This window comes from Populus trichocarpa, chromosome 6, assembly GCF_000002775.5.
Source record: "Populus trichocarpa isolate Nisqually-1 chromosome 6, P.trichocarpa_v4.1, whole genome shotgun sequence".
Taxonomy (NCBI): Eukaryota; Viridiplantae; Streptophyta; class Magnoliopsida; order Malpighiales; family Salicaceae; genus Populus; species Populus trichocarpa.
In genome coordinates, this window is record NC_037290.2 from 11,101,960 (window position 1) to 11,114,133 (window position 12,174).

Here is a 12,174-nt window from a genome sequence, read left to right on the forward strand (position 1 = left end):
AAACAGTCTCATCAGGGTCATTTATCCTCAAAATAAAATAAAATAAAATAATTTTATTAAGAGGTAACTACCCTCAACATAAAAAAGAAATAAAACAATATCATTAAGAAGCAACTACCCTCAACATAATGTAAAACACTACATTGATTACAAAATTTAATTTAACTTACTTGACTATGAAATTATGCTATGAACCTCCTGAGTTGCAGAACTGAAACGTTTTAGTGATAGGGTTAAAATTCCTAGGGGAAAGGTTTGATCTTTTTGAAGGCAGGACTTAATCTTCCTGGTGGAAAGGTTGAGCTTTCTAATGGCAGGGCCTCAGCTTTCTAATGGTAGGGCTGGACCATTATTTAAGCTATCATATCATTTGATTCCTTGTTTGGTAACAGAATTAGGTTGAAAATATATGTAAATAAGTTCTCACCCTATTAGAAGGGCCCTCCACCAGAAGGACATTTGTTTTTGTTCTTTAGGATAATTTGTCTGCAGGCCGTGACCAAAGTTTAACAAATGTTTATCAGAATTAATTTATTTCTAATGATCGCCACTGTAATTATGTAGAATTAGAAGCTTTCACAATATTGTCCATACAAATGAAGGCAACAAAGAAATGACAACTAGAAAAGATTGTTTAATTGGCCAGGCGATTAATTTGTTCTCTTATGTTATTATTGAGGTTTTGAACTTAATTTAAACAAGATTATAAAAAAATTATTATTTTTTTAATACCTAAATTATGTCAAAATATTTACTTTGTATATTATTCATCATGCTTTACACAGTCATTTGTTATATATATATATATATAAAAGATCAGAATAAATCTTCTATTTTAGCTATACAAATCAGGTTAGTACTGTAAGTATGCTCTATTGGGATGGAAAGAAATTATTTCCGTCCCTCTTCATATAATTCCTCTGATCATTTACCCATATATTACAACTCACCAACAAATTCAAATGTAAACAAATTAACTACTTAAAATCTGATGGAAAATAATTTATTTTAATAAAAAAAAAAAATCAACAATACTCTTGATCTTAAATAAAAGATAATGATAACAAAAGATTTTTCAGTTCAACAAAAAAGAAACGCGACAAAATTGCATTAAAATGAGACATAAGAAAAGGCCAAATTATCTCGAATTTGGATCCTGAGATTGTATAATTATATTGCATGAATCTCACGTGCCTGGTACAGCTTCTTTTCGAACCACTTATAAACTCTGTCTTGTTCCGAACTTGTTTACAAAGCGCACACAGTCCCATAGAGAAAGCAATGGCTTCATTTAAAATCTTTCAATCTTTGTTAGCTCTCGTCTTCATGATAATTTCTTCAGCTTTCTTAGGCACTTCCATAAGATTGCAAATCGCCGGAAAAGATGGAATCCGGAACTTGATCTCTGCTACATGCAATCACACCCTTTACTTCGAAATGTGTGTGTCTGCCTTGAGATCTGATCCTCGGAGCCAAACATCAGATCTCGTAGGACTTGCCAATATTGCACTAAACATTAGCATAGCCCATGGAAGTGAGACTCTAGCCTTCCTTAAGGTCTTGAAGTCTAATGCTGGTAATGACACCCAACTCTCTGGTATCTTGAGTGAATGCACAGAAGAATACATCGAGGGAACTGAAAATCTTGAAGAGGCAATTCATGCACTAAGGATTAGATCCTTTGATGACATGAACACATTGGTCAGCACGGCAATGACGGATTCGGATACTTGCGAGCAGGGTTTCAAGGAGATGAACAGAAGTTCTCCGTTGACAGATAAAAACGAGTCTTTTAGCAAGCTGTGTAGTATATTTCTCTCTATTACCACTCTTCTAAGTTAATAATTTTGCACTTCTTATAAGACCATTAGAGAAGTTATTTTCTAGAAAAAGAAATTATTACTGAAGTTTATGTTCGAAAAGTTATTTCAATAAAGTAATGGAAAATCGTCATAGGCAATTCATTTGTTTGTCTTCAAGATGTTAATTTCTAGTGTTATTATCATTCCATAAATTGTTAATCTTATTTCACATTTGTTATAAATATTTTATTAATAGACTATTATTTTTTATATTTAATATAATTATGTGTAGATTATACGTATTGTTATTAATTTGCAGTTTTTATATTAGACCATTAGACGAGTTGGGTTTCTTAGGAAAAAAAAATTACTGAAATTTATATTGAAAAGTTATTTCAATCAAACAATGGAAATGTTTCACTTTTAGGCAATTCATTTGTTTATCTATATGATCTTCCTATTAATTTTTGAAAATTTGTACTGAAACTTTAAGATCCATCGGTCACCGGTCCCTCGTTTGTTGAAAATTTGTACTGAAACTTTAGGCCAAAAGAGTCACGGATTACGGGCAATGCTTTGGTGATTAATTAAGAGCCATCGGTCACTTGTCCCTTTTTTTTCTGCGAGCTACGAGCTACGAGCTGCGAACTGCCCAATTTATGGAGGCCTATTGCTTCGACTATGTTCAGGTGTTCTGCATGCTGACGATAAAAGGACTGCTTCGGAAAATAAACTCTCCATTCTATTCTATGATCCGATTTCTTGAAAAAGATAAAGGTCAAGCATGGTTAAGCCTTTAGGTAAAGAACTCTACATTACGAAGGAATTGCTAGAGATTGTGATGTATGCAAAAACTTAAAAAAAAAAAATAATAACAATATATATTTTTTTTTTTAGTGAAGAGGGTTGTATATGTGAATCTTAAATTCACAAGTTTATTTTCTCTAAAATAATGATAATGGAGTCTCTCTTTTTAGGAGGTTTACAAAGTTTTAAATAGATCAAAAATCGTACCCTAACTAGGAAAAGAAAATAAAAATCTAAAATTCCAAAAGAAAGAAGCATAAAATCCGAAATAAGTAAGGAATCTGAAAAAAAAAACAAGGAAAATCACAAAAACTATCAAAATCGGGGTTCCCATCAAGATTTTTTATATCTAAAGATTCAACGGTCCGCATAGAGACACAATAACTATGATAGGGAAAATGACCTCCGAAAACTATTGTAAAAATTTAAATACGATCCAATAATCAGATAAAAAATTATGACTCTTTTGAATTGTTATTTTGGTTTGGTGTCCTCTTGGACCTAGACCAGATTCTAATGACAAAATCATATCTAATTACTTAAAATCACTTGTTATCACATGCTCGATTACATAATCAGATTGATTCTTAATATGATTAATAGGCATAGTTCAAATTTAAAATAGTATCCCCTCACATTATGCTTTAACACAAGTATTTTAATATAGAACATTAACATATTTACAATTAATTATAGATAAATAAAAAATTAATTTCAATAATTCTTGGTTAACAGAATTTTTAAGTTTTTCAAGTGATTTATATAGTAATGTACTGGGAAGTAAAAATTGGGTTGGTAAGGCACCCAAACTTATAGATAAAAGAATAACTAAGTAATATGGGCTTTAGGCTAAAACAAAAGGCTTTCGCTCAATTCGAATTCGGGTTAATTATAAAATAATTTTTTAATCTAAAAATTATATTTAGTCCATGAACAAAACTTAACTGAATTTGTCTGATCAATTTAAGTCTTGTTTTGCACCTAGTTTTTTTTATATATAAGTTTAGAATGTTTGGTTATTAGATAAATTTTTTTGAGGTATTTATGTACAAAAGCACTACCACAATCTTTATATTTATCGATGGAATTTTCTGTTGGTAATTAACTTACCAACGAAATCACCAACTGAAATGCTCTGTCAGTGAATCTTTTATTAGTAATTTTTTTTTCTGTTCATAATAAAAAAAATACTATTACCGATGGATTTACTAACGGAAAAGGTGCGAAAAAAAATTTATCTGTTTCATTCCATCGGTATTTCCCTCGAAAAAATACCGTATGTAATTCCGTCGATAATTATTTTAAAAAAATCTATTTTACAAAACTATAAAATAATTAAATTAATATAAATCAACACTCTATAATACTCAAAACGCTTGGGAAAAAAAGAAGAAGAAGAAAATCAACTTAAACAAGTTTGCAAAAAATAAATAACATGAAAAAATAAATTCAACTAAAAAAATTCATATGAAAAAAATAAAGTTGTGATTGCTAAAATTTTAAAAAATATTATAAATAAATCAACTAAAAATTGATCTCATAAGAAAAAAATTCCTATAACAATATTCATACAATTATTAAGAACAAAAACAATTAAAAATAAAATAAAATAACAAAAATAGTGAAAAAAAACACGAAAAAAGAAAAATCTTACCTTAATGTGGTTGCAAGTGAAGCTAGGAAGAGAGAAAAATAAATTCATAAAGTATATTAATTAAAAAAAAAACTGAGATGAAAAAAGAGATGAGAAGAATACATACTTGAGCATGGAGGACAAGAGAAGGAGTTGATGTTTTTTACATATGGGGAAGAAGAAGAAGAAGAAGAAGAAGAAGAAGAAGAAAGGAGCCTCGTCCATTGTGAAATTAAGGATTCAAGACTTTTCATTGAGGTATTTTACCGACTGATAATTAAATATTAATATTTTTAATCATTCCGTCGGTGATTTCGTATGTAATATTTAATTTAAATTTTCAATTTAATCAAAATTTTTCAGAAAACCATCAAATAACACCGATGATTTTTCAATCCGTCGGTGATTTTGTCTGTAAAGAACAGTAATTAACAATGCAATTAGGAAGTGAACAGTTCCAGAGCTCTCTGGAAAATACCGACGGAATTTTCCATTGGTGATTCTCTTTGTAATTGACATGATGAACAATGTTCACAGTTTACCAACGATTTTACCGATTAATTTTACCGATGGAATAAATGTCGTCTGTAATTACATTGGTATAAATGACACGTTGTTCTTTTTTTGCTTTGTTTTAGATTTTTTTTCCCACTATAATTCCCTCGATATATACCGAGGGACTATTTCCGTCGGTATAATCCATCTGCAATTCATTAAAAATGATGATAATTAATTCAATTAAACAAAATTAGTTCCTTAAGCAGTTTTAATCCTAAGACTACGTACTATATAAAAAGGGGTTGGGGGCAGTTTCTAATATAACATTTGAGCAAAGTATTCTACTACCTGCAACCCTTTGCCTGCTTCAGTTTTTTTCTACTTCTTCTGGTTTTCTTTTGCTTTTTTCTATTGTCTAGTTTTAGCTTCAGGTTACTGTGCTGTGGAGAGAAATTTGAGTCTATTTTATAGTTCACTTACCTCATCAAAGAGTGCAACTTTTCAAGGAGGAGTTAATAGAATTCTTGGAGGCTACTTGTGTTGATAACCATTTACACTTAGTGACAGGTAAATTAGCCTTCAGGATAGAGCGTTTAATCACTGTCAACAACGTTCTTCATTTTATTTTATTTTATTTTTCTAATTCGACAAGTACTTCAATTATACTAATCTAAGTTTAGTTACTTTTTGCTTGATTATTTATAATTTTTATGCTTATTTTATGCAAAATGTCTCGATCATTTTGAATTCAACCAAACAAATGTAACAATTTTCATTTTTCTCCCCCTAATTCTGGAATTATTGTTCATCATATTGAAAATTAGGAAAGCATGCTATAAATATATTCTCAACTAATTATTCAAAATATTTAGTAATTGATAAAGATTCAAATTCAACATAAACTCACAATCTTTTTTATGGAGTTATTTTTGTGCGTTGTGATGTGGCAATTGGAAAATTTACTGTGCTTATCATAATTCTAGAATTTCTATTATTATTTTAGTTTATTATATGCTTATAATTCTACATATATTCACATTGCATTATACAAAATGATTAATTTTTATCAACAATCTTAAGGCTAATGTTTTGTTTATTTCTTTGGTTTAATTTTATTTGCATACGTTAACTTATCTGTTGTTATTTAGTTTACAAATTTTTTTTCTTTATAAGTTCTACTATAAAATATATCAAAGTTTATTGTTTTATTTTTTGTGATTGTAATTAAAGGAAATATGAGTTATATTCAAAAGAATGTTGCTTCTACAAATGTTGTTACCGTAAGTTTTGCTTCGATAAGGAAAATTCCACCATCAATTTTTATGATCTATGTAAGAAAAGTTCAACAGTCTAAAATTTAAAAGGTGGTAATAAAAAAGTATTACTTTATTTAACCCTCTTGAACTTGAATTTTTTTTATAACTAAAGATGTACCAAAATGGTCAAATGATGAGTCTAATACCACTATAGATTTAATAGTTTTATCAACGAAAATTTATATTGGTATTTACACTCACAGTCTGTCGGTAAGTATGGATTTACAGAAACGCTCTATTAGAAAAACTCTTGTCGGACATTTGAGGTTTGTCGGTAAGTCCGTCGGTAATAAATTTACTGATGGATTTACTAAAAGACAAAACATGCCAAAAAAATTAGCCTCTTCATTTTGTCAGTGTTTTTATTTATCCGTCAGTATATCCGTAGGCAAATATAACATATCATCAATGGAATACCATCTGTAATTTCATTGGAGAGTTAATGATAGCAGTGGCATTTGCAGTAATTCTTTTCCAACTCTCTAGAATATACCGACGGATGTGGTTCGTTGGTAACCCCGTTAGTAATATTTTAAAATATTTTAAAAAATATATATATATTGAACAGAAGTAGAAAATAATTGAAATACTAAAAATAAAATATATAAGAAGAAATTAAAATAATATAAAAATTAAATATTTATTACAAATTTAAACATTTGTACGTTTAAATACAATAAATCTAAAAAAAAGATGGCGGTGGAGGAGGAGGAGAAGGATAATCGTCATCGGGACCGTGGGGCCAAAAGGGAGGAGAATATGGACCACCCATATGTGATCTCATCTCCATTACTACTCGACAGAGTTCTTCATAATCCGCAATGAGTCGTTCATATTTTTCATTAAGATAGGTCGTCTGATCCTGTACTCGTTGATCTAACATCACTTCAAACTACTTAAACTCTGTTATTAATAAATAATTTATCTCTTATAATATCATAAACCAATACATTGTTGAATATCTCGTAGGCAACATCGTCAATATTTATTGTCCCAAAACTTACAACTAACCGAATCTCAAATATTTCAATTATAAGATAAACAATTTTTCATGTGGTTCAAAACACATGTAAGTATTGTTTAATTATTATTATTATTATCTATTGGGATATTTAATTTCATTACACATTTCTCCTTAATTGTTCATGGTTGTACTTCATGTACCAGGTTTATAAATTGGGAGGGAATACTAGTGTTACTTTGTCTTTGCTAAGTTTTGGTCCTAAGAGAAGGGTGAAGTGCTATAATGGGTATGTCATCAATGGACACGTATTTCATACAGAAGAACATGGGTAGGGTAGAAAGACACATAACAGTAGGGTTTGTATTAAGAGATTGACTTCTAATGAGTTTGAAGTTAACTATTATGGGAAATTAGAAGAGGTAATTGAATTGCAGTATCATAACGAACAAAATAGAGTATTTTTATTCAAATGCTATTGGTATGACACCACTGAAAGAGGAATCAGAGTATATCCTCATCATGGTTTGGTCAAAATTAATTTAAAAGCTAGACTCTGCAACGTTGACGATATATGTCTTTATTTTTACCAAGCAATACTAGCAAGTTTATTACACATGCACTCCTTCCTTTAGAAAGGATCGTTCAAAAGTTGATTGGCAATCTATATTGAAAACCAAACCCAGGGGTCATGTCGGGGTTGTTCAGAATGGGAATGATGAATCAAATGTGGGAGATGATGTCTTTCAACTTGGTGAGTTAGTTGATTCATATCAAGTTGCTTTATCACTTGACTTAAAATAAAATTTAAATTTTCGCATCGCCAAGAATATTTTTGTTCATATTGCAATTGAGGAGTTGAATGTTGTTTAGAACTTCAGAGAACATGCACAAGTCGATGAAGATGATGTTAGCAATGAAATCAACGTAGAAGATTACGATGGAGCTAACTACGAGTCAATTGAAGAAGAAGAAGACAATTCTGACTAATTTGCAAAACATGAAACTGTAATGTCATAAATTATAATGTAATATTTATGGATGAAATTCACAACAAAGAAATATTTATTTTATTATTGTGATGTGAACTAGTGTTATTGTATTGTGCGTGCAACAATTAATTTAAGTATTTGCAGGATAGATAGATAGGGAATACAAATACAATATGATGTCAGACATTGATTCACACCGAAGGAAATACCAATGATTTATTCATCACACAAGGGTATATCGACGAGCTGTGTCCGTCGGTATATTCCAAAGGTGATGAAAATTATCCCCTTCTCCCCGGCACTGTTCCTAATGTTCATTGCACACGGATATACCAATGAACTATGTATGTCGGTATAATCTAGAAGCAACGGGAATTGTTCCTCTTCTCACTAGCACTGTTCATGGTGTTCATAACACACTGGTATACCGACGGGCTGTGTTCGTCGATATATTCTAGAGGCGATGGGAATTGTTCCCCTTCCCAAGGCGGCGATGCTAATTAAAGGTTTTATTGTTTCCAATGGAATCACTAACAGAATAGGATTTCCAATGCGCTAACAATTAATGCTTTTACTGTCTGAGGTACATGCTTTTACAGGTTTCTTAACAGAATCACCAACATAATAAGAATTCTAACACGCCAGTAATTAATGCATTTCTGATTGAGGTAACATTTATGACTCTTGACTGCTTACTATTTTATCGATGGAATAACGAATAGAATTAAAAATTTTGGAGGGGTTATTGAAATTTTTAGTGTGAATTGAAAATTTCAATTTGACTTTACAGATGAAATCATCGACAAAATATATAAACATAATAATATTTAATTGTCGGTCGAGAATTCCATCCGTAAAACCTAATATAAAAGCTCTACGGGTGCAACAGACCTTCATTTCCTTCTCTCGACTTAAATAATTAGCTCTTCTCTCTTATTCTATCTGGTCTGCTCTTTTCTTCTGTCTCTCAAGAATCAAGGCTGGAAATCAAGCTTCTTTTCTCTCAACACAATCAACAAGTATTTGTAGGTGAATTTTTTTAAGTATTTTTTTCTCTCCTTTTTGGAGGGTTTTTAACAATGTATTTTTGTGTTTTTTTTTTTTTTTTTGTATCACACCTAGTTCAACTGTGAAATTAAGCACGTCATTAAAGTAAGTATTTTTCATTCCTTATTCCTTCTTTGTTTTTGCATTATTTTTTATTTTTTATCTTTATGTTTTTTTCAATTATTTGTTAATAATTTTATGAAGTAATAGTTGTGTTGAATTTTAGTTGTTATTGAAATAACATTTCATTATTTTTTGAATTTTATTTAGTTTTTTCAAATTTTTTGTTCAATTTCAATTAAATATATAGGATTAATTTTAATTATTATTTTGTATTGTATTCCATTTAGAATAATTTAGGATTAAAAATATTATCATGTAGAAAATGAGAATTTTCTATGAAATTGCATTATTCAAAATTGTTGGTAGAAATTGAATAAAATCAATTGATTTGTGGCATACATGTTGTTTATTTGTAGGATTAAAAATTTTGAGTAGCTTCTTATATAGCGGGAACATGCATCAATTGCATGTTGTGAGCACAAGATCGCTGCTAGTTCTTCTAGCAGCAATAATGACAACCACTAGTCATTAGGTGCCGACCAAAGAGAGACACTTGAGGAACATGCATCGAATCACAACACTGCCTTGTCGAGTGCGATGTTGCAATATAAAGGGGGTCCCTTCACAGCAGGATCCATTCACCAGCAAGTATGAGGAGTAGTGGAAGGACGACCGTTCAATGTAAGTTTGTTTTGCTTTCACAATGACATATTTAATAATTTATTCAATTTCAGGTTTATAAATATTAAGGTTGTCTGAATAATAACATTAACATTTAAATCTTTGATGGAAATTCCATTGTTTCAATGGAGCTAAATTTTCAAACATCTTGAATGGAAACCACAGATCGACGCATGTTTTTCAAAGTTTAAGGTTAGTATTAACTTAATTGTTTTTTTATTATGTTAATTCATTTACTTTATTGAAATTACTGAATTTTTTCTTTATATAAATTTTTACTACAAGGGAAAATTTGAGTGGGATAGAGCTAATGATAATGTTGCGAGGAGGGTTTGGGCGAATCATGCTAAAACTAGATAACATCGAAATCAGGATATTAAAATTTTATTTGTCATTTACTTATAGATAATTCGTTTGTACAATATAGGTTGCATGATTTTTTGTACGAGGCACAAAACAAATCCAAGCAATATGCGAAAGAAAACGATCTACCAGGCTGGAATGACGTGGTGGTTTGGAAGAATTTCAGGCTGCCATGCATCTCGGAGACTATTTGGGCGTAATACATTCAGCACATGATGTCCGAGCATTTGTTGATAAATTCATGATTTCGTTACCACACACATTAGCGGCTTTGTTCCGTTCATTTTGCATGCGAAGCGGCTGGTAAGAGTTTTTTTAATTACATCCATTTTTTTTAATTTGTTGTTTTCATAAATATATTTAACCGATAATATTTTTTATCATGCAGGCTACGTTTCTTGGACGTGAGTCAAGCCCAATGGAGTTTTTTGTGGGAACGCACGTACGGAGTGATGATCGCCAAAAAAAGGTGCAGTAGTTCGTGGATAGTCGAGCTCAACACTTTATGGTATGTTGGTTTTCAACCTTTTTTTTTCTTAAGTTATTATTTATTTGAATTTGATGAATTTATCTTTTATTTTCAAGAGACATATAACATTCGGTTAAAGGAGAGATATGGGAACGATCCTTCAACCCACTCGGATATCAATCCGGATTTGTAGTTGAAGGCGGGATCGTCCAGTGGACCCGATAGAAATCAGGTGTACGGACTCTCTAACATTACGGCTAAGAACTTGCAGATGGCCCATAGTGTTTTAACCGTTAGATGCTCACAATCCATCCCGAGCACTCAGTCTCTGGAGTTCACGGCCTTGTTAGATCAAGGAGTACAAGCACATACAAACCATCTCAATGAAAAATAACGACGACTCTCTGCGGATTATAAAAAAACTTCGCCGAATGGTAATGGATATGAGATCATAGATGGGTGGTACATGTACATCCCTTTATTGGCCCCACGGTCCCGATGACGACCAGTCTCATTCTCCTCCGCCAACGTTGTTTCTATTCTAGTTTTATTTTATTTGTACGTATAAATTTGTAATAAATATTTGATTTTTATATTAAAATAGTTATTTTTAAATATTTGAATTTTATATTAATTTAATTTTTAAAATTTTTTTCTATTTCTATTTAATAGATTTTTAAAAATATATATTTTTAAATTATTATTGACTGGGTAACCGACGGACTTATTCCGTCGGTATATTCCAGAGAATTGGAAAAGAATTATAGCAAATATCAATGTTACTGTTAACTTACTGATGAAATCAGTCTGTTGGTATATTTCAGAGAGTTGGAAAAGAATTACTATAAATTTCACTGCAACTCACCGAAGGAATTACATACGGTTCTCCTATCAGCGATATGCTAAATAGGACCAAGAAAATTACCGACAAACTAAAGCTGGTGATTTTTATTTTTTTTTGTGCTTGGTCCGTCTGTAAAGTCATTGGTAAATTTATTAACGATGGACTTGCCAACATGTCAGAATTTACTGATGATTATTTTTCAAATGAACATTTTCTATTCGTCATTCCATTGGTAAAATAATCACAGATAAAATGTTAGTGTAAATACCGATAAAAACATTTGTCAGTAAAACTATTAAATCAGGTGGTGATCCTCTTTAACGAAGTTAATTAGTTTGATCAAATGTTATTAATCGACATGACATGAATCAATAAATAGATGACACTTGGCACACAAGTTCACTAAATGTTTTTTAAAAAATAAGGAATTGTTTTTCAATAAAAATAGAAAAACTAAATAAAAACTTAAAAAATATTTCTTCAAATAATATATTTATATACTTTTCAAAAATATATTTATCTTTTCTTTTATATTTATAAAAATAAATATATATTCTAAAAGTATATAAATATACTTTTTGTGAAATTTATTTATTTATTAGAAAAATAAAAACATTCTTGAAACACATACAAATTTATTTTTTAAGTATTTTTTATTTCTTTTAAATTATTTCCAAGCAACAAATTCCAAAAAAAAA

The 12,174-nt window shown here is 30.2% G+C and overlaps 1 protein-coding gene across 1 annotated transcript; it reads left to right on the forward strand.

The window, feature by feature from the left end:
• Positions 1-1,266: 1,266 nt before the first annotated feature.
• On the forward strand, positions 1,267-1,997 carry LOC18100266 (putative invertase inhibitor). Its single transcript, XM_006381483.3, has one exon. It carries the CDS (start codon positions 1,282-1,284, stop codon positions 1,840-1,842), a length of 561 nt encoding a protein of 186 aa, XP_006381545.3. The 5' UTR covers positions 1,267-1,281; the 3' UTR covers positions 1,843-1,997.
• Positions 1,998-12,174: the final 10,177 nt, after the last annotated feature.